At 42.6% G+C, this 23,946-nt stretch overlaps 1 protein-coding gene across 1 annotated transcript; it reads right to left on the bottom strand.

Moving 5' to 3' along the window:
• Positions 1-487: 487 nt before the first annotated feature.
• flii (FLII actin remodeling protein) lies at positions 488-23,865 on the bottom strand. Its single transcript, XM_049560655.1, has 31 exons — positions 23,724-23,865; positions 20,514-20,624; positions 19,712-19,783; positions 19,493-19,573; positions 19,015-19,262; positions 18,749-18,852; positions 18,388-18,563; positions 16,941-17,098; positions 16,730-16,814; positions 15,293-15,440; positions 15,051-15,181; positions 14,833-14,940; positions 14,559-14,663; positions 14,210-14,389; positions 11,866-11,948; positions 11,650-11,724; positions 11,459-11,542; positions 11,172-11,343; positions 10,132-10,239; positions 9,805-9,996; positions 9,362-9,460; positions 7,831-7,920; positions 7,585-7,724; positions 7,202-7,430; positions 6,937-7,091; positions 6,782-6,842; positions 6,521-6,649; positions 3,398-3,504; positions 3,151-3,256; positions 2,385-2,450; positions 488-2,274 (listed from the first exon to the last, which is right to left on the bottom strand). Exons 1-31 carry the CDS (start codon positions 23,784-23,786, stop codon positions 2,140-2,142), a joined length of 3,801 nt encoding a protein of 1,266 aa, XP_049416612.1. The 5' UTR covers positions 23,787-23,865; the 3' UTR covers positions 488-2,139.
• Positions 23,866-23,946: the final 81 nt, after the last annotated feature.

Genomic DNA, 23,946 nt, shown 5'->3' with positions numbered 1-23,946 from the left:
ACATAGTATATGAATATCTTATGTACATATTTGTATGGCGTGTGTTACTATGATTTCGTAGTAAATTAAATTATTAAAAAAACGCAGCATAGTATGCCATAAAAATCTGAGTTATTGCGTCATGAAAATGTTAACATAAATGTCATAATATAGTGTGCCATAGAAATTGATTATTGGTTCGGTAAATATAATTTGTTAACAGTAAATTGTGTGTCTTTGATCATGTTGAATATAAATATTTAAGACTTATTTTTATTGAAAAAAGGAGTTTTTAAAGACCACAAGTTTTCTTTGATTAATTAATTTTCATTTTGGAAACCAATTTTAATATCCCCAGGGACCCAGCTGCCCACACAGGTGTTTTCACTTATTTGGGCTGATAAGACCTGCGTCAGCAGCGCTCGCACAAGTCTGGCTCCACCATACACACCTGTGTGCGGGGTGTTTCACTGTAATAACAAAAAAAAAAAAAAAGGACCAGATTACATAATACGTGATGTGAGATTTTATTTTAATATAAAATACATAAATAAAGCATCTGCAGGTGGCATCAGGAGCATGTGCACTTATTCATATATACACATACAGATATGTGTAGGACTCAAACACACTACCAGGCATACAATTCACCCCACAAAATAAAGTATAAAGAAACTAAATGATGGTAGTTGCAGCCATTTGAGAATACGGTACATAGAGGGATGTTTTTGGACCAATGCCTGCACACTACACAGGTCATATGATCACAAGAAGCACTGCAGCAGTTCTGTACTTAAAAGTTGACTCTGGAGGCACTGATCTAGAAGTGGTTAACAACTCATCTGTTTACCATGCAAACTACTGATTTGAGATCAGTGGAGCCAAAAGACACTGTATTAAGATATGTCTCATATGAAGCAAAAGATCTCCCATTAAAATCAGATTTGAAAAACTAAGTTTAATCCAAAACGACAACCTCATTTGAAAAAGAAACAAACCTGGAGAGTTTCACACATAATTCCTTTACTTTTTCAAACATGATGCTGTTTTGGAAAAACTCCTGAGCTTTTCTCTCTGCTCCAGAAAAGCAAGAAAAACCTTTTGAGAAGTTGAATGCAGCCTGTAGCGTGGTAGAATACAGTAATATTTCTCCCTTGCTCTACCGATTGCACATTTAAACATTTGACCTTAAACATAAAACAGCTCGGCCTCACACTTTAACTTGGACCAGGACCTCCGCTCAAGATTTCTTTGGCCAAATAAATTTTACTGTTTAACAAATGACTGTCCAAAGCATCTTTACAACAAAGTCAAGTTTTGTTAAACTGAACCTGGATCACTGGACAAGTTAGAGGAGGTGAGAACAGCAACCAGTCAGACTCTGGGGCAAGGGGGCGTCCCCATTTCAGTGAAGGCGCACGGGGCAGACGCACAAACATACCACGTATAATCCGCACAACAGAAAAATATATGTATAAACCAACATTCCTCAGAAAAACATGAACAGTGCTGTTTTTCACTCCCTCTGTGATGAAAAAAAAAAAGTAAATCAACTTTTATCTGCCTTGAACTGCTTCAGATGAGCTGCGCAAAATGGCACCGAGCATGGAGGAGTGACTCCGGCAGTGACGAGCACTTGACCCTCCTCCACTGAAAACTATTGACCATGCAGCACAAGCCACGTGACAGCAGCAGAACAGATCGATATGTTAGGGCATTCACCTCCCTTTGGGTTTGTTTTATAAAGCCTCTGTACACCTTAGACCTATTTCATCTTAAAACATAATTCTCTTCTTTCATCTAACAACAGCGTTCAGACTTGCTGCTAAAAAAAGCTCGTAGAAAAAAGTGATATTTTGCTGTTTGTCCCAAAGACGAGAAACAGCCAGCAGCCTCTCGACCAGAACAACTCTCACTGACTGGGATGAAACTAAAATCTGTTTCTGATGGCAGACTCTGACAGTAACACTGTGGTCAAGAGGCTGTTGAACAGCAGCGCTGAGCAGGAAGGGGGGGTAGGGAACTGGGGGGGGATAAAAGCTCAGGTAAAGCCGAGTTAGGCGTAGACATCATCATCATCATCATCATCTTACTGGTAGAAAATTACATGGCAGCGAATAGATTTGATGTAGGTGTGAGCGTTTCTGTGCGTGTGAGTGTCTATGCCGGGGGAGTTTTGAAAGCTCCCCATGCGTGGAAGCAGCGGGTGAAGCAGTGCGGCTCGTTCCCTTTCCGCACCAGTCGCAGCTTCCTGGGGTGTTCAGCGTCTTTAGAGCGCATGTGCTGGATGTAAACCTGGACAAGAAAGGGACAGGTGAGATGTGGATATCTAACACAACAATTGTACACACTAATAAAGAACTCACAAATGCACACAGTCGCACACACTGCAGGTAGTCACTCACCTGGCAGGCTTTGAGACTTAGTTTGATCTCCACCTGGCTGGTCTGAGTGCCGACCCACATGTACACCTGAGGAAACGAGGCAGAAATACAGAATTAATTAACTAGAAGTTGCGTGAGCGTGACTGGTGTGTGTGTGTCTGTGTGTCAGCCCTGAGACAGTCCGGCAACCTGTCTGGTGTTTAGCAGGCTAGTGAAACATCCTGGTGCTGACTATTTACTGGTGTTTACCAACCCAAGGGACTCATCCCCAGCTCCTCCAGTCCACATGTCGATTCAATCTTGAAATACTGAACCCCAAACTGCTCTTGATGGCTGCTCCAATGGTGTGTAAGTGCGTGTGCAGTCCATTTACCATTTACATATATTTTGTCATAGTTTTATTATGAAAGATCTCTTTTTAGCTCAACGTCTCATCTTCGTCATCAAAAAAAAGGTCATTGACAAGCAATGTGTGTTGTAGTTTTTGTGAACAAAATTAAAACTGATCAGAGTGAAGCTCATCCTTTGGATATAAAACATCATTACGTCATCATTTTATCCTCCTTAACATCTGTGTGTTTCCTTAATTAGTGTATGAATTCCTGAGTTATGACCAAAAAACATATTTTGTGAGGAAAGGAAGAAATTCTCTCGAGACGTTCCAGAGACGTCACGCTAACAAGAATGGGACAAACGGACAGACAACCTAAAAACAACAACATGTCTCCAGCATGGAGGCTGAAAACTATTACACAGTAATAAATGAAATGGTGGAATCAATTGTTACCTCACTGCCGTTGTCAAGTAACATGATGTCATCGTCAGCCAAGTCGTCCTGACAGAAGTCGGAGCACTTCTCTGACACAGAGAAATAACCCTTCTCATTGGAACACCTGACGGAGGGAGAGGCAGAGGAGAGAAGAAAGAGAAGAGGAAGTGGCAAAGAGAAAGAAGCAGATGGTTTCACATATTGATTCTCATTCACTCTAACGCCTGAATAACACCTGCTTGTGAAACAGGTAACGTTCACTCACCTGAAGAGCCGAGCGTGTTTCATATAATCTGCATCTTCATCATACTCCTTCTGAGAGCCAATCCCCACCCAGAAGAAGTTCTCTGGCTCCTCCCCCTCATTAATCACCTAGGAGACAAGTTGATTTGTCAGATTTAGACACACGCTTTTATGCACAATCTATCACTGACATATGGATTTAAAAAAAACACAGAGACACCGCAGAAGCTAAAGTATCTCTCTCAGCTCTGGATGGGAACTCTGCTCTCCACTGTGTGCTGTACGCAGCAGGAGCGGATCAGAGTGTGGTGTTTTGTCTGCTTGTTGTTGTAGACTTGCTGATTTTGTTCAAGAGATAATTTTTCCTTGATATTTACATTCATATTTATATTTACAGGGTGTTTATGCTGCTGTTCCACTTCCTGCCTGACTGAATTTACTCTGTGTAACTGTGTCGCAACTCTGTCAAAATTAGACTAGGTACATATTTTTAGCAGAGCAGATCACGAGCACTGTCTGGTGCCGGCCTCGTCACAGCCCGAACACACTACAGCCGTACCCAGTGGAATCCAGGGGCAAGGGTGTTTTCAGAAAAGTTCAGCCGATCTTCAGTCCTGCCTTTCTCCCTTCATTAGTGTATTAAGATTTCTTACAGGGGAATTTATAGAATATTTATAGCACTAAATATAAGTTGTTTTATTCAAGTAATTCAAGTTGCATTCAGTATGAGAATCAAAAAAATGGAAAAGCTGAATAAAGTTTCAGTTTAAGTATAAAGACTGAATAAAGTGTAAATTAAAGTGTAAACAGGGGGAGAGCTGAGTGAAGTTGGAGCATCAGTTGTAGTTAAAGAGCTGAAAGTAGCTGAAGATTCACTTGAAATTAAAGAACGTAGAAGAATTAAAAAAGTCAGTGTGATAAATTGAGGTGGGAGAGTCAGCTGGAGTGTAATCACTGACAGAAAATTAACTCTGATGTTAAAGAAACTCTACAGCATTCAGAGCATATCTGTGATTCAGAGTCTGATTCAGAATTTCTGAACACAGTTCTCAACATGGAGGCAAGCGGCTAACAACAACAGTGCTGACAGAGCTAACGGTGTTAACCTGTGAGGGAACCGGAGGGTGAGCACTCTGAAAATGAATCCACTGGTTCAACTGAAAAAAATGAAGGTAACAATTTGTCTTTTGTTATCTGACAAATTGAAGTAGTTTAGTACAACCAACATGATTTGCTTTGACCTTGAAAAACCCAATTAAGTTGAACTAACTTCATATTTATTAAAAAGTAATTATTTTATTTGAAATATTCTAAATTATTTATTTTAATTTAATCCCACTCAAAAGTGTCAAAAATGTTTTGGCCAGCTTCTTAAAATAAGTCGTCAAATGACTAAAACATGTTAATGAAATAAACTTAATTTTTTTACGCTGAAAAACAATTTTATTTCAAGTGTTACCTACAAATCCCATGAATCATTTCACCATGAAAAAAATCCACTGGCTTAATTTAAAAAAAAAAAAAAAAAAAAAAAAAAAAAGACGGTAACAATTTGCATGCATCTGTTGAAGTTGTTCCTATGAGACTTTTATAATCTGACAAGCTCAGTTAGTTTAGTAAAACCAACAAGATTTGCTTTGGTCTCAAACAGCTTAATTAAGTTGAAGTGACTAAATATCTATGTACAGGTTGTGGTGATATTTAATGGTCAAATTATTTTATTTAAGATATTCTAACTTTTTTATTTTCAATTCCATCCTACTCAAAAATATCAATTATTTTCTATTTTCACCAACTTCTTAATATAAGTTGTCAACTGACTGAAACACTTGAACAAAACAAACTTAATTATTTTTACGCTGAAAACTTCATAACTTTAAGCATTTATTAACCCCATGAATATTTTTGTTCTGTTTCCAGGAGTTTCTTTGGTCCATCATAAGCTTCCACGATTATGCTGTCCTGATATCAGCTCTATTATGAGTGCAGTGCAGAGCAGCGCTGATTTGATAGTCAGTGAGTTACACACATATATAAGCTCCTTTTATGTTGGGCCGTTTTGCCGGCAAGCTGCGAGCGTTTAGACACACAGAGCCGGATTGGCGAGTTGATCCGAGGTGCCCAATTTTCCGCCTCGTAGGGTAGACATATTGGCGGAACCCTTTTAGTTTAAACAGACCGAGGCGGCCTTCTGCCTCAGGAGAGGCTGCTGATGACTTGTGGGAGGAGCTGTTGATGACGCTACATGTGAGAGCCACTGGCGGTTGATAAACAGGAAACAGCTGATAGCAGGAATTAGCGAGCAGCTAGTAGCAAGAGGGAAACACAAACCTGACAGACACTGTAAAGATGAGCAACTGGGGAGACAAGGAATTGCGCGCCCTCCTTGCCCTCGCAAATGAAGAGGCCATTAACCGTCAGATGACGGGGACGGTGAAGGACGGGCCGACTTATGAGAGAATCACCGAAGGACTGACCAGCCGCGGCTTCCCTCCCACGTCACTGTTTACGTCACACGCTGAGCTACACGTTTTGTTACTTGCTCACGCCCCCCATTGCCCCGAAAAAGGCACATTCTGTATAAACAAAAGTAGGTAGGCGGCATTTTGCTGCACTCCCTGATTTTGTTTTTATACTGCCAATGCTGAAAGAAGACTGATTGGGCTTTCCTGCAAATTTGCACAACTCCTATCTAAAAAGGGCTAGAGCCTCACTTGCAGCAACATGCATATGTGGCCGAATCATGTACCATAACAACAATCTGAGAAGCGTGACTTCAATCTCTGCTCAAGACACCATTAATCCACTTCACTCAGCATATTGATTTACACTGCTGTATTAATGCTCTGAATGTTGCAAACAGCTCCTTTAATCAATAAAGGATGAAAGAAATTAAACTGTCAGTTGACATGTGAGCACTGAACGCAGATGCTTTCTCAGTTGAAGCGTAAGAGACAGCATTACGATTTTCAGTTCAGTTCCAGCGCATCAGTGAAATCTGTTGAAGAGGACTGAGTGTGTGTGTGTGTGTGTGTTTATACTTGAGAGTATCTGTTGAGTATTTCAGGATGCACAAAGAATGAAAATAAAAAATAAAAAAAGAGACATGACTATAGGAATATTATATTCATAGTAAGGCACATACCTGTTTGCTGTACGTGTCATCAAACATGCTGTTCATGATGTCCTCGGCCAGCTTGGCCTCGTCAGGGTCGGCAGCTCTGCCCACCCAGGTGTAAACAATGCCCTGATTGTCTGTGCTTTCAAATGGTACCTGCAGAAAGACATGTACTGTTAGAGGGTCTTTTTTGGTCGTCATTTAAACGGTAAAAGACGCAGGAGATATCTTTGGTGGGACTTGATACAAGTTGTTATCATTGAAAGATAAAGGGGAAAATAATCCAACCTTGAGAATGAAGCAGAACTCTGAGTTGAGGTTACTGGAATCTGTTCCAATCTGGATGGTCCTGAAAGAGATGAGAGGTAAAGAAGTGTCATATGGAGGAAGCTTGTGACAGTGCTGGTGAATCTGACAATGAGTGATAACAGCAGTATGTGTACCTGGTGCAAAGTGCGCTCCCATTGGTACGTATGTGGTAGAGAGAGGGCTGAGCAGAGTCAGTCTTCTGTTTCCTCTTCCCTTTGTGGATGATAAACTTCCTCTTGAAATGAGACAGGAACTTGAGGTTCTCTTGCTGTTGAGTCATACGCACCACCTAAACACCAAGACACGCTACAGTTATCGATTCGCACAATACTGTAAAAAAAAATAAACTGATTTTCAGTGCAAGACTGTCCAAAAATGTGTCCACATCTGTCCCCATACCTTCAGTTTTCCAGGGAAGAGACTCTCAAACTTCTTCTGCAGCGAGAAGGTGAACGTGAGCCAGCCCATGTTGGAGGCCTGCCTGCCCTGCCAGAAGTACACCACACACTGGAAGTCCTCCTCGGGCTGTTTGTCCTCTTCCTCCTCTGCTGCGCGTCCTCCTCCTTCCCCACCTTCGCCCTCCTTTTTGTCTTTCTCATCATCTTCGTACTCCACAGGCACCCAGTATCTGAAGAAGCAGAGCGACATCAAAGTAAAACAATGACTAACTTGGACAGAACGCCATCAAACCAGTGGAGCCAGTTCTCTTTTAACTTTGAATTTGAAATACAAACAATGTGTCCCATCAAGCCCTTAATTTCCGCAGTCACACACTTCCATACCTGCAGAGGAAGACGTAGCAGTCCTGAGTGTGGAAGTGCCCAAACTCCTCCTCAGGCAGGCGAGCAAACTTCTTTCCCTCCAACACAAATCCCTCCATGCCATCCAGGTCCTCATTCCACTCCTCCATCAGCTGTTCAGCCTAAAACACATAAGGAGTGGCTGAGGGCTTTTTCTTTGTTTTTGTGTCACTTACTGATCAAAATATTGAGTCCAAAGGAAAAGGATAACCATGTGTGTGTTGTTACCTCAGTGAGGGGCATGGCTGGCTGCCTGGGAAGGAACAGCGCTGTGAGGTCAGCTTTCATCTGGTCTTTCTGCTCTGCGTCCTTCTTCACCTAATGGAGAACACACGTATATACACTTATGTGAGATTTACCTACAGCAGTCTCCACATCGACGTAGAGCCTAAAGCCTAGTTCACATTACACGATTTTCACCGCGATTTTGACATCGCAGAGGATCTTGAGCGCCGCCTTGGGTCGGAGGTGAGTCGGCAGATAGTCTGCCACGACGAGTCCTCATGTGTGAACAAGCCTACGAGCAAGTCGCCCCCTTGTCTGCGACTGGGACTGGATATCTGGCATGCTAGAGAACTGGAGAGGTGTGACACGACTGACAAAGAGCATCAGCCAATGAGAGGCGGGATACGTCCCACGTCAGCACGCAGGAGGACAGAAGAAATGTGAGGAGGACAAGCCGCAGGGTTGCCAGGTACGCTTATTAGCCACGACTTTGGGGCTTGTTTCTAAAGTGGAGTTGCTTATTTGGGCTTGCTCGCTAAACGTCGCCTTCCTCTATATATATATCTGTCTAATAAGTTATTTAAACGCATGATAGTCGCTTCTTTTGGGCTTGTTTCCATAGCCCTGGTTGCTTGTTTCTCTCCCAAGATCTGGCAACGCTGACAAGCCGGCAAGCAACAACAACAATGGCGGCGTCCACAGGATCACGGTGAGTGCGGTGTGTTTGGACCCAGGCCCTGGAGGCAGATCTGATTCAACACTGGGAAGAATATCCATGCCTTTACCATGTGTCGTCTCCAAGTTTGGTGACGTCACCGCGTTATCTGGGGCTCTGTCGGCGAGGGCTTGGTGGAGAAATCTTGTGGTGTGTACACACAGGTTTTAACGCAGGTGGCGAGACTCCCGCTGACAGAAACACACGTCGCCAGGTATGAACACTCAAAAGATCACGAAAGTCTCCGCGACGCAAAATCAAGGTGAAAATCGTGTAATGTGAACTAGGCTTAAGCCGTACCCCGCGCTGTAGCCTTACGTGCACCTCCCCAGAAATGTAACTACTGTACACGTCGCGGTGACGCAGACCTCCTGTCTATTTCTGTAAGCTGACACCATTTCCCTCAGTGGAGACAAAGCTTTTATTTTAAGTCTTGTGTGGAATTTATTCTGGCTTCATATGAGCAGAGAAAATCTCTGAAAATGTGTCCAGCAACAGACAAGCTTTGTCTGTGGAGGCTGCGAGTTATAGTGAAGCTGATTTGTGTACTTGAATCAACTAAACTTTACAGCTCTTCACAGAAACCCCGCCGCCCACTAGTGTTTTGGAGGTGTAACTGCAGAGTGACACAGACACACCACTGCACAAGTTCAAATGCTCACAGCGGCGTAGGCCATGTGTGTAGGCTACGGCGCAGACTCTGCATAGAGCCGACACACAAGTATAAAGCCCGCAGACATATTTCAGTTTATTAGCAGCATCTGAGCGGTGGCCTGCTATCGACATTAGATTTTAAACAAACACACGTGTATCACTGACCTTGCCCTGTAGGTTGTCCTTCTGTTGTACAGTCTCAGCTGCTCTGGTGTAGTCCACCTTCAACACGTCATCCCAGTTCTTAAACTTGGACTTGAACACCTGAGGAAGAAGAGCATCTAAGTTGAAGTTAAACTCACTGACTGTGTGAAATAATGAACACAGCCACCGTGACATCACCCATTGGTTTATGGACTCATTTAGAATGCATTCCCAATGGTGTAAAATAGATACAAGTGTTCACACGTGTTACTTACTCTGTGAACATCCATTTATTTATGAGACTGCACGGGGCCAGTATAGTACATGTATATCGCTACACAACGGACTGAGACCATTCTGTACAGTAAGTACACCTTTTTTTTATTTATTATTTTCAAAATGGATTTTGCTGACCTAATATCTTTACTGTACACAGTCTCAGGACTGAAGTGGTGCGGTATTACCTGACACTCAGTGCCCTCCAGGTTACGGGTGACGCAGGCATGTTTGGGCCGGTGCAGCATGGAGCAGATCTCCTGACCCAGTTTTAAAGCAGCGGCTCGTACGAGACGTGGAGACTTCCTCCCGATCCAGATGAACACGTCAGACCAGCAGTCCAGGATGTACACGCACTTTGTGTCAAGCAGAGACTGAACCTGAGGAGAGGGACGGAAATTTGGAGAAGAGGAGGATGTAAAGAAAAACAGGATATGGAAATTTAAAACATTCTTGTTGCGTTATTTTACTCCTATAATCATGCCTTCTGGTAAATGTGCAGCAGATTGACGTACCAGTCTCATCTCTGGTAAAGTGTCCAGTTTGATCTTGTGGTCTTTGTGCTCGACTGACAGCTTGTAGTTGATCTGTGGCAGCTCCAGGTAGCCCAGACCCAAGCCCACCTGCAGGACAATGACAAAGAAAACATCAGTGAGTTGTGATTTCCCATGTAGCAACGCTTTCTGTTATCATGTTCATCCTGTCGCACTTGGCTTCTTTTCTCCATCATTAAACATATCCTGTTATATGGGAGTTCACACGTAAAAGTGGAAATAGTCAACCAGCTTTGTCTCATTGCACTGTGGGTAGCGTGTACACTTGACCTCTTCAGACCCCCCTGCTCCCATGTTGCCAGCACCTGGAGCTGCCCGCTTATCTGCTGTTGGGGGTCCAAGTGTCACCCTGGGACTTTTGCTGTTAAGTAAGCAGGAAGCTCCAGCTGCTGGCAACATGGAGGGAGATTAAGCATTGTTCATTTGCGTGTACTGCCCACGTCGTAATGACACAGAGCTGGCTGAGGATCAATAAGGTTTCCCATAGAGATGAATGAACTAATTGTCTTTATTTACACTGCGCTTTTTACAGCAGAGCCTTCTCTAAGACACATTTCAAATACACACTAAACAGGCAAAGAAAGAGGCCCATGTCACAGGAGGAACATGTGTGCTATGCCTCAGCCTCACCATACAACTTCACAGTTCTAGGGGGCTTTTGTGTTTTTGCCACTGGCCAATAACATCCTGCAACTGTCAGTAACATCAAATGTCAAAATGTGCGAGAATCAACATCAGTATATATGATGGAGTAGTGGCATTAGAGTGTACCAGACCCACAGACCCCACTACCCGGCAACTTCATGTCCTTGTGGAAAGCCCGTCAGTCAAACGTGACTTTAAGCCTGTGATAAAGCAGAAAGTTCAACCACAAATCCTACACACCTCCTACAGCTCTGACCAATTTGCATTACACCTACACTACCTTAATACTTCTACTAACATTCACAGGATGATAGTTAAGGGGAGCAGTGCTGTATGAAGCCATTAAGAAGACGAACCTTGTAGAGTTTGGGTCTGATAGGAGCGAAGTCATCTGGTACGTGTTTCTTGATCTCCTCTGGTTGTCCTCCCAGCACCTCCCAGAAACCAGGCAGCTCCTGGTTCTGCATGAGGATTGTGATTTCTGCCTTTCCCTTACGCTCATTCTTATTGATCTTCTCTGCAAATAACCTGAGAACATTCAAGTGTCAGTTAAGGTTTTGCATTTTAGTTTTTTTAGTATTTAACTCCAACTTGAGTTTTGCAAACCAAGTGGCAGAAACGTTTGTACTAATTTGTGTCCCACCTGGCCTTTGTGGTGCTGCTGAGAGTCGCGTTGGCTCCTCTCCAGACAAAGATCTCCAGCCCTGTGTCCAACAGGAAGACAAACCTGCCACAAAGAAAAAAGACAGCGTGTTAAGGACACAGTGTTCCAGCAGTGAGTGCGTCCTGCTGAAGGGTGTGGCAAACTATGCAGGAAGGGTGTGTGAGAGTTACCTAGGGTCGAGGGAGGAGGCCTTCAAAGGTACGGACTCCAGTCTGATGTTTTTCTTGCCGTAAACTCTGTACAACCTGATAGACCCACGGAAAAAATTAATTCAGAATCCAAATAAACGAGATTTTTGAGCAGCTTTTCAAAACAAGGGAATAAAGAAGACTAACAGAAATTACTCAAGATGTATTTTCTCAAAGAAAAACCTCAATCCAGCTTACCTGACAGCGTAGTTCGTGTCTTCTACCGTGTAGAATCCGCTGGCTGTTCCTCCCTCAATGTAGGAGATCTCATTGTTAAACACCTGCACGAGACAAATACGGTTATTTACAAAAGCACTTAGTGGTTGAAGGTTTACACAAGCGCAGAGAGTTTCTGTACCACATCCATTAAAAGGAATATACACAAAAAAAGTTATATTCAAAGGTTTCAACCTGGACCCTACTTCCCCATGCGTTTGTGTCTAACTGAAATTTGTCCATTAATAAGGGAGGGCTGCAACCAGCAGCTCTGGGATGTTCCCACTGTCAGTGTACATCAACTACAAGTGCTTCTTTTTGCCACTGGCTCAAATTGTTATTCCAAGTTATTCCAACATTATGGAAAAAATCCCTACAGAGATAGATGTTTTTGTTGTAGTTTAACCAGAGACAGCCTGATATCACCGGCACTGAAGCCACCAGACTCCATTTCATTAAACAGTAATTTTAGCGTGTATAGAGGCAGAGGCATACATCCACATCTAACTGAGTGAATTAAGGTTTTATTTCAACCAAACCAGAAATGGTGAATGTTGGAACAGTGGGAAAACAAACCACAACGGCTTTTGTGAGTTTTATTTTGTTTCTGTTGTCTTTGAATAAAGTGTGTTTTACCATAATAAAATGACCGTTTATTTAAATGGAGTCTGGTATAAATGGTGATGTAGATTTTGGGGCTGTGTCTGGTGAAACAATAAGGATCGGTAACACTTTACTTGAGGGGATCTACATAAGGGTGACATGACACTGTCGTAACTATGACATGAACCTGTCATGAACATTATGTACATGTCATAAACGTTTATAACTGCTGTCATCAAGTGTCATTTGGTTTTTGTAATGACAAGTTGACATTGTTTAGGTTGTCTTGATTATGACAACTTGACATTAATCAAAAGCCCTTTTTAAACAGGAGTTGTTTAAATTTGCAGGAAAGCCCAATCAGTCTTTTTTCAGCATTGGCAGTATAAAAACAAAATCAGGGAGTGCAGCAAAATGCCGCCTACCTACTTTTGTTTATACAGAATGAGCCTTTTTCGGGGCAATGGGGGGCGTGAGCAAGTAACAAAACGTGTAGCTCAGCGTGTGACGTAAACAGCGACGTGGGAGGGAAGCCGCGGCTGGTCAGTCCTTCAGCGATTCTCTCACAAGTCGGCCCGTTCTTCACCGTCCCCGTCATCTGACGGTTAATGGCCTCTTCGTTTGTGAGGACAAGGAGGGCACGCAATTCCTTGACTCCCCAGTTGCTCATCTTTACAGTGTCTGTCAGGTTTGTGTTTCCCTCTTGCTACTAGCTGCTCGCTAATTCCTGCTATCAGCTGTTTCCTGTTTATCCACCGCCAGTGGCTCGCACGTGTGGCGTCATCAACAGCTCCTCCTGATGCAGAAGGCTGCCTTGGTCTGTTTAAACTAAAAGGGTTCCGCCAATATGTCTACCCTACGAGGCGGAAAATTGGGCACCTCAGATCGACTCGCCAATCCGGCTCTGTGTGTCTAAACGCTCGCAGCTTGCCGGCAAAACGGCCCAACATTCACCAAAAATCTGGCAGTGTAAAAGGGGCTAAAGTGACATTACCAGAAGTTGTCTTGGTCATGACAAGTTGACATTAACTAGGATGACATTACCAGAAAATGTCTTTGTATCAATCAATATGTCAACCTGTCATTAACACAAAAAGAGGTGCATTTCTTTTTAATGTCAACTTGTCATGACAAAGACAACTTCTGGTAATGTCACTTTGATTAATGTCAAGTTGTCATTACAAAAACTGAATGACACTCAGTGACAGCAGTCATAAACGTTTATGACATGTACATAATGTTTATGACAGGTTCATGACCGCGTCATGTCATAGTTATGACAGTGTCATGTCACTCTTAAATAGATACCTTCAAGTAAAGTGTTACCTAAGGATCTTACTCTTTAACAAAAAGGTCTGTCTCTGCAGCCATCTTTTCCATAATGTTGTCAGACACTTAGAATAACAGTCTGAGTCTGTCAGTGGCAAAAACAAACACTTTCAGTCGACGTACAATGAAGGTGCACTGAGTGGTGACATCGCAGACTGTTTTGCGGCTGCAGCACTCTCGCTTAATACCCGACCAATTTAAAAAAAAAAACAGTTGTTCCCATTAGTCACACACAAAAACGTGGGATAATAAGGTCCAGGTTGGAAAATACTTTTAATGTTTAGCTGTGAAGCACAATGATTTTACCTCATCATAATCTTAGACTATTAAAGTGTGTATTTCTCTCTGTGCACCCTGATATATTTGCTTAAATATACATTATGTTTCTACATACTGCACTGAACTCCTCGCTCTCATCTCCCATCTCCTCCCGTATCGTCCTGCACTCTGCTCCCAGGAAATTTCTGAGGTTGACGGCATGGATGGCAGAGCCCGCCTTCTTGTCCAGAGTGGCCTCCTGGCCGATCCAGTAAAAGATCTGCCAGTTCAGGGCGCCGTTGTCATCCAGGAAGGTCTACAATTGCAAAAAGAAGCATGTAAGATAGTTGGCACATACAGTACATGGAAAGTCACAGATGTTCCAGGTGTCGCCAAGAATAATTTATGCTGTTTCATTAATCCAGTTTGTCTGATGATAATCTCACTAATGAGTCTTGTGAATGATGACACATTTGATGCGTTACCTTGAGAATGATGTAGCAATCAGCCTCGTAGAACTTGCCATGGAACGCTTCATCTATTTGTACCGGAATAAAATTCTCTATCTGCCACACTGATACACCTGGAACCTGTAGGACGGGGGAAAATAAGAGATATGTACACTGATACCTGTACTAGGCAAAGCAGAAATATATAATTTCACATGTGTATAATCTATCTTCAGGGGCACTTTGGTTGGTTGTAGCTGACAAAGTGAGAGCACAAACACACACACTTACACCCACACAGATAGTTTACCTGCCCCACGTCCTCCAAAAAGAACTCAGAGTAGTCCAGGTGAGGTTTCTCTAGACTCTTGTCCCACCGCCGGGTCTTTAAATCAGCATATTTCAAGTCCCCGTTCTCCTGCAAGAATAGCAGATATCTTGGTAAATAAAATGTAAATGAACCCTGTTGTGTTTATCAATCTTCCTGTTCGGGGCTGCGCAGTCATCCTTCTAAAATGTTTTCCTCACCTCTAAGTTTTTCTTTTCCTGTGCAACGTCACTCATGCCCTTCAGCACCTGCTTCGCCTGATCGTCCTGAGAACAGTCCTTCCTCCTCCTTAGCCTCATCTTCCTTGCCAGTGGGTCTCGGGGGCTGGCTCCTGGACACATATACAGGAAATACACGTCGTATTGACAGTAGAATAAAAGGAATTAATACTAAACATTCACGTTCACGCTCTACAAAGAGTTCCAGATGTAAATACACGTACCTCCTCCAGCAGCAGCTACGGTAGCAGGCGAGGCCCCGGCCAGCCGGAGCTGGTTCTGTAGAGAGAAGTCAATGTTGTACCACTCTGCTCCTCTGTCCACTGGTTTAGGAGGCATCACCAGGTTGGGGTTCTCACGCACGTCCAAAATCTACAGAGAGATATATTCACGAGGAAGTATTTGTGTTAATCTGCTCTTAAATGATAAGATAAGATAAGATGCAAACCAATGTTAAAGGACGCTACCTTTAATTATGTAAAGATTCCAGGTGCTGTATCTTATTTCTATAATGTTCCTACCTCCTCCTTATGTTTCAATTGAATGTCACAGAATATTACATTTACTTTATCCAACTGTATCCTATTCCTTTGCTTTATGACATCCTAGAATTATTGTAACATACTTTACTAGGATGAAAACAGGTCCTGTTAAGCCCTGTTTAAACCAAACACTCTCAGTATGGTACCTTTGGAACCAACAGTAACCCTTCAGACATGGTACCTAGACCCCAGTGTTTCCACCACAGACAGTCCTCTTAAATGTGGGCGGGGTTGTTGTCACTCACTGCTCCGTCCAGCACTCACTGTATTTCCTCCTTTATCAGTCTGCACCTGGTTTATCGTCCACAGAACGAGGCTGCACGCCCACATTTTCAGAACAAAACAGAACAGGCTGCAGTGAGAGTCTCTCTCCATGGGATATTTAAAAATAGCAGCTTTGTGCATTTAGTCCTTCTCAGGCAAGCTCAGGGGTTTAGTGTTAATGTAGCCCACAGGAACGACGCTCCATGACGCCTTTTGTTTCTCCAAGTGAGGGTAATACTCATACACATAACACGGTCAAAATTAATATATATTTTAATCACTTGAAGATCCACTCATTGCTAAAAGTCTCTGTCATCCAAGAGAGACGACAAAAACTAAAGTAATGGTCAAAACTGTTATATGGAATATTTAAGGTGTGCTGGTGGATTCACATCGTCAACTCATGCACTGAGTTACGAGTTAACGTTCCACCTTAAAAGTTGCTGGCAGTCGGCCCAGTGAATGAAGTTATTTTCTCTCAAACTACGGCTGCTGCTAGAGGCAGCAAAACATCCTTTATTTATCCACCTTTTAGTACCAGATCTGTGTGCTAGGTACCCCAACAGAGGTAAGACCAAAAGTGGCGACGTATGGAGCGGTTGCATTGGTACCATCCACAACTTTTCACAGTGGAAACACAAAAAAAAAAGGATAACGAACTGAACCGTACCGTACTGCTTCCGGGAAATGGGGCTTTTGTTCCCCTAATTGTGAGGGAGGTTACAGCCGAGTTACTAATCCTCTTTGACACTTTTACAAAAAAATCAAATCACATCTAACCACCATCTACCCAATATGAATACTATGTAAATCAGGTATTATCTGAGTTCTTTACTAGTGGTGTTAGTATAGTACCTCTAAATCAGTCAGGAAGTGGATGGCCTCAGGCAGTGTTACCAGGCGGTTTTTATTCAGCACCAGCTTCTTCAGCTTGCCACACCTAAACAGCAACACATAATCACATATACACACCACCATTAATACATTTTTACATACATCAGTCTAGCAGTGCAGAAAGAAACTGCAGGGTCTCAGCTGATGGCTGATTGTTCATGCGTTAGCTCACCTGCACAGCCCCTCTGGGATAAGCTCCAGGTTGTTGTTAGCAGCCATGAACTCAGTGAGGCTGGACAGTTTGCCCACACCCGGTGGAACGCCATCAAAGTCCAGTTTGTTGGAGTTGACATACAGCTTCTTCAGTTTGGACAGTTTACAGATCGCAGACTGCATGGAGACACACAAGCATACTTTAAACATTAGACATCTTAAGGCCCAGGCGCAGCAAACTGACATCAAAGAACTAGTGGTGGCAAGGGACGAGTGTTGCGTTGCCTTACATCGCCTGTGTCTCAGCTGAAAACTTGATCTTGAACAGACAGCAAAGACTACAGCTAGCACGCAAGTTCTGTGCCTATTAAACATGCTGAATTGGCTGACAAACAGCTGACAAAGGCCGACAAGAGCAGACTAGTGCCAAGGGTGACAGGCGCTCACCAACTTTGACCGACGGCTCATCCTTAGCTTTGTGTGTCAGTGCCCGTACACAAATTATAAAAAGGCAAAACTTCTACTTAACTACTTGATCAAAAATAAACAATTCTAGGAAGAAAGTAAACCAAACTAATTAATCAGTCAGTCACTAAACCACTTTGCTCTTTAAAAGGGTTGGTTCAACCAAATTAACTAGGGCTCTCAAAGTTAACGCGTTAGCAACTTCTTTTTAACGCCACTAATTTCTTTGATGCATGATCAACACACATACATTCTGTAATTATGACCCTCGGCCCACGCTGTAGTTTGGAAAATCAGGAAGCGATGCAGCAGTAATGTAATGGATGGCAAGCAGAAGTGGAATTAGAAAGGCGTCTTTTGAAAGGCAAGTTCAGCTTCAAACCTCTGCAAGATAGTTCTCTCCACAAGACCAAATTTATTTGCATTTACTGTCCGTGTGAAATGAGTTACTCCCGGTGTACGTCAAGCACACACTGTCACCAAGATACACAACTTGTAAGATGATGAGAAAGCTAAAGTGAAGGAGGCGATGGGATAGACAATCACGGCTGTGCTCACTGGAGACTACTGGACTTCTCTCAGTAATCAGTTACCTCGGGGTCACGGCACATTATTTTGACACACAGTGGGAACTTTGGTCGCATGCTTTGACTGGTATGGAGATAGGAGAGGCACTTTGCTGACGCGTGCGCTTGTTGAGTATGCCTTCAGCATATGTTTTGAGCATGCAGTACCTTTGAGTTTATTCTGGAGAATTTTCTGGACAGTCATTTTAAATATTTTAATCTATTGACAGCCCTAAAATTAACACATTTCTCTGTATCTCGCGACACGGATAGTTTTGGAAAAACTCATCTCTTGGAGTTCCACCACCATCCAAACAAAATTAAATCCCATTTTTGGTTTAACATTACATCAACTCCAGCTACACAGCTGTAGTGGTATTAAAAAAGGAGAGTCTCTTCTAGAGACAGCTGTGTATTAATCATTACTGTCCTTACAGGCAGTGAGGTGAGCTGGTTGCGGCTCAGGTTGAGCGTCTCCAGCTGAGTCCACTGGTCAATGCAGAGAGACAGCTCTGAGATCTGATTACTGCTTAGGTTGAGTCTCTTCAAGCTGCCCAGTGAATAGAGGCACTCTGGCACCCGGGTCAGGTCGTTACATGACAGGTCAACATCTGAGAGAGACAGAAGGGACACATTTGTAACAAAAAAAAGTTTCCCTTGACAGGAAGTTTGAGGATATACACAAAGCAACACACTTATGAAAAATGTATCACAGTGCCAGGAGGTAGAAGTAAGAAGGAAAGTGTGCCAGGTCCCTAAATAAATGGTCTGGAAGAAACAAGAGTGTGTGTGTTACCTGCTAAATGTGTCAGACCCTCCAGGCTGGTGGGCATATTGCTCTGGGTCCTCTGGGTGTTCCTCAGGTGGAGAGTCTGTAATGCCACCATGGCTGGCAGCTGGCTGCTCAGACACAGAGACAAAGACAGTCAGAGCAGCAATAAACAGCAGATCTGTTTTCTAAACAGATACAGCACTTAGTTTTGGTCCCAACATGAGACTGAGGAATTTCTGGGTGTTTGGGTAAAGGTGTGAAGAGAAGGAAACAGCGTCCTGTCATCCTACCGCAACTGGGCATGCATCAAGGGGTTGTTGTTCAGTATGAGCGTCTGCAGGTGAACCAGGCGTCTCATCTGCGGCGGCAGGCTGTCCAGCTTGTTGTCGCTCAGGTCCAGATACAGCAGGTCTGTCAGGTTGATGAACAGCTGGTTGGGGATGGAGTCGATGCTGTTGTGGCTCAGATTCAGCACCAGCATATTCCTGCTGTTCTCCAGGTCCCTGGGGATCTCTGTCAGCTGGTTGTAGCTCAGGTCCTGAGGTAGAACAGAAGGAAGTATGAGGAGGAGGCAGAGTTATTTTTGGGACAGTGAAATATCAAAATCTGCTAAAACAGAGGGGAGGTTAGACGTGTAAAGTTAAGGCAATGGACCAGAAAATAAAGATAGGAAGCATGCTGTTGAAATAATTGTGGGTAGACTGTAAAAGAAAGTCTTCAATGGTGTGATAAGCAGAGAAGGCGGGATCGTGTAAGGTTATTATGTACCAGCACAGAGAGGTCATCGAGCTGAAAGATGTCATCTGGGACTCCAGAGTTTTTCAGGTTGTTGGCTCTGGCTACCACCGCCTGCACACACAGTGAAAAACATTTTGAGCACTATTATAACTACACATTGGAATAGAATAGTGCTTATGCTATGGCTCATGGAAGATATCAGCATGTGCTTTATGTGTATTTTCTTATGCGTGTGTGGGCGTCAGTTACCCGCAGGTTTGGTAAGCTGGACAGCTCTCCATGTAAAGTGGTCAGGCTGTTGTGACTCACTGAAAGATGCTCCTAAAGAAGGAAAGCACACAGGTTTTGTTTACAGATACACAGTGCAATGCAAGAACAAAACAAAATCTACACTCTAATAGGAGCCCTGGTTCCTGCTGTGCAATGTACGCCTTCCACTAAAGCCCATTTGTCTCTAAACAGAATGATTCAACTGTAAATAGGATAAAAATCAAAGCAGATAAACACACAGCCAGACACTGTGACTCCGAGCCATGATAAGGGACTAATCTTATTTGCCCACACCTGGCAAAATCAAGCATGTTCGCATGGATCACCTTTTCACTGTGGCTTTCTGACTGAAGCTTTGGAGGTTTAGATTAGATAATCCTTTCAAAGATATTAGGGATTAAAGTCAGGCTTTGTGTGTTCTTAATCAGGTGAGGTTCCACCGGTGAAATGCACTGATGTGATGTCCTTTGTTACACACATCAAGTTTGAAAACAGCCTGAGATTAACAACACTGCTGTCAACAAATGCAGTAATAGATGGCATAGACATTTAGATAAATAGATAAAAGTGCACTGAAAATACAAACCTTTGACTACTAACTTTAACACTGTTACTAAAACAATTTCTAGTAATAATGGTAAAAATAACATCACAGAGGAAGAGCAGAGGAGAGAGACTGATTAGAGAACAGAACAGCAACATCAATGTTGTGAATGAATGCCTCCATATTTAAAGATGTGAGGACAAGCTAATAACAAGCAAACGGCCCTGAATGTCTCACCAGCTTCTGCAGAGAGGCCAGCTCCTCTGGGAGGTAACACAGTCCTGTTCTGTTGAGTTTCAGCCATCGCAGACTGCTCATACACTTGACATGCTCTGGGAAGTACCCGCCCTGTAAAGACAGAGAGGGGAGAGAATGAGTTCTGACACTGGAAATGACTTAAGTTATCAATGTTGTAATGTCAAATGCTGATGGAGTTGTTGGTGAAGGGTGCAAAAAAAAAAAAAACTCAGCTGACATCACCTGTAAAACATATTACTGTCATTTATTTACCAAAATCATTTGAAGCCGAAATACTGTCTTTGAACTGTTAACACTTTTTCAGACATGCTCATAAATGTCAAACGCTTTGGCTTTTGAATAGACTCGTCAAGATGTCGTTAATGTGTTGACTCACTAAAAAGACTTTTAACTGAGACATCTCCCACTGTCATCCCTGGGCTAGCGGGTTGAAATGATTATTTTATTTGAACAACTTGTCATTTATTTCAGAACAGGTTACTTGGTGATATGTTTCGTATTTTAGAGAAATGTTGGCATACCGTATAAACCAAAACTACAAACTTATTGTTTCATAAAGAACAGCTACAGTGTGGAAACTTACGAGACTGGAAGGTTTAACGCCACCCCAGAGGAGGACACAATTTGTTTGTTGTGTAATTTAAGTGAAGCTGAGAATGAGGTTCACTTCTTGTTTTACTGACTTAGGGAACATACTTTTCAGTCAGATGACCTCTATCTATGTTGATTCCTTTTGGCTGGATGATCATGAAAAATTTGTGTTTTGTTTCAGAAAGGGAACTTTTATTGTGGCTGAATTTCTTTGTCAGGCCTGGGACAGAAGGCAGTGGTCATGTTTCTGGACTAGGGCTGCAACTAATGATTATTTTCATTGTCGACTAATCTGTTGATTATTTCTCCTTTTAGTCAACTAATCATTTTATCAAAAAATGTGTTAAAAAGTTGAAAAATGTCGGTCTGTCTCTCCCAAACCCCAAAGTTATGCCATCTAATGTCTTGTTTTGTACTCACGCCAAAGGGTTTTAGTTCATCGTCATGAGAGAGTGTGTAAAGCTGCCAATATCTGAACACAAGAAGCTGCAATAAGAGCATTATGAATACTTTTATAGTACTTTTCTATGAAAAATGACTCAAACTAATTAGTCGACTACTAAAATAGTCACTGATTATTTTAATAGTCAATTAGTCATCGATTAGTCGACTAATCGTGGCAGCCCTACTTGGTGATACGTTTTGCATGTTTAGAGAAAAATGATCTGTTGACATATGCTATAAACCAAAACTACAAACTAATTTTTTCATAAAGAATAGGAGGAGCATTACCATTAGCCTTAGAGACTGGAAGGTTTAACGCCACCCCAGAGGAGGACACAGTTTGTTTGTTGTGTAATTAAGGTGAAGTTGAGAATGTGGTTCACCTCTTGTTTTACTGTCTTCTATATAAAGACACGGGGAACATACTTTTCAGTATGATGACCTCCATCTATGTTGATTCCTTCTGGCTGGATGAGCATGAAAAAGTTGAGTTTTGTTTCAGAAAGGGAAGTTTTTTGTGGCTGACTCTCTTTGCCAGCCCTGGGACAGAAGGCAGCGTATTCCGTTTCTGGACTACGTAGTTAAATAACTTTTACTTTTGATTGTTACTGCAACATCATTGTAATGGAGTCTTGTAAAGCCATGAGGGTCTGGCACAAGCAAGTGTGCATGACACAAATAAAAACATCAAACATGTTCATCATTTCCAAATCATCACCAAAATGTATCAAACCCTGCATATTAGCCTAAGGCTGGGCAATACATTGATATCATATCGACACTGTGATATGAGATGTGGTATGGTCTTCGATTTTGTACATCATAATATTGTAAGTGTTGTCTTTTCTTTGATTTAAAGGCTGTAATACAGTAAGGACTGTAATTTTCAGAATTTACTACACTGTTCTAGCTGTTCTATTGTTTGCCTCTACCCACCTAGTCGTTACATCCACATTACTGATGATTATTTATCAAAAATCTCATTGTGTATCCTACATATTTTGTGACAGCACCAATAGTCAAACCTACAATACTGTTGCAAAATCAATATGAATGTATTTGATCAAAAATATTGTGGTATGAGGTTTTTTTGTATCACCCAGCCCTATGACCAGCCCTGTAACAATGAGAAGGCACATTAAATTTAAGTGTCTATGTATAAAATTAGAAGTTGGTCATCCTTGATGGCTTCACTGTCATCATGGGTGGGGTGTGAGAGTTCAAATGGTCAAAAAAAAATGTCAGCCACTCACAAATCTACATGAGTAACTAGAGTAAACATCTGGCCAGCTGTGGTATTCAATCTACATTATCGTTTCCAGTCAGGATAAGAAACCTGGAAAGTCAGTCACTGTGGTGTAGGCAGGGCACAACTTGGCAGAGGAAATGATGTCATCCCACACTGTCTGAAATTAGATCAGAAGCCATTCTCTCACTGACAGATAAACAACTTGTTTCGCCATTTTATCTATACTACACTACTTCCACACTGACATGGCAGCTAGCGTTAAATAGGCTACACAAATAGTTGTGTCAGTTCAGAAACATGCCAGATGATCTCAGCTGTCACTGCTGCCAGCCGCGCTGCTTTTTCAGTCTCCCAAACTTAGCACGCACGAGTGTGTCAGACCTTCAAGTATGACGACATTGAGTCAACACGCGTTATTGTTTTTGGCCGTGTAGTTATCTACCTGATAAAGCTAACGTGTTCCCACACAGAGCTTGTGTTTCTGAGCCAGCCAGCCAGCCAGCCAGACAGAGTTAGCCAACAGGGAAGCTAAAGTAGCTAGCTAACGTGACGTTTGAAACAAGAGCTACGTTTCCCTGAACTATCCAGAATATTCTAACCGCGGACAAAGCAACTTAAAAAAGTAGCCTTCACAAACCCATTCCCCTAAACTGAAGTGTGTTAACCTCCAGTCAAGGAGCTGTGACCGACACTAAACTGCTAACGTTACTTTGTCCATGTCAAACATCTGACTGGCTAACGCCCAATGCTAGTAACGTTAAGCTAGGCTAGTGTTTCAACGTCTCAGCCTTTAGCCGTTTGTTGTTGAGTCTCTAACTTAGATTAGCTTCGGCTAGCTAGCTAACAGTGCAAGCTGCTCAACAGAGACACATGAAAACTAAATGAATATATTTTTAAATCCTTACTTTGAAGTCGTTTCCACTGAGGTCTACCCCCCGGATGAAGGGAAGAACTCCGGTGGCAGCCATTTCTGGTTGATCTCAGCTGCTCTGCCCTCAACTGTCTATTTTGGTCCAGAGGCAGGGAGGGTTGTGGCTGGCTGACTGACTGCTCTTCTTCTTCTGATTTTAAACGGTAGTTAACAATCAGAGTTTTAGGCGCATTACCGCCACCGTCTGCTTCGGAGTG

The sequence above is a fragment of the Epinephelus fuscoguttatus genome, linkage group LG19, assembly GCF_011397635.1.
Source record: "Epinephelus fuscoguttatus linkage group LG19, E.fuscoguttatus.final_Chr_v1".
NCBI lineage: Eukaryota > Metazoa > Chordata > Actinopteri > Perciformes > Serranidae > Epinephelus > Epinephelus fuscoguttatus.
Note: the sequence above shows the minus strand (reverse complement) of the source record. Positions and strands in the feature narration are given on the sequence as shown.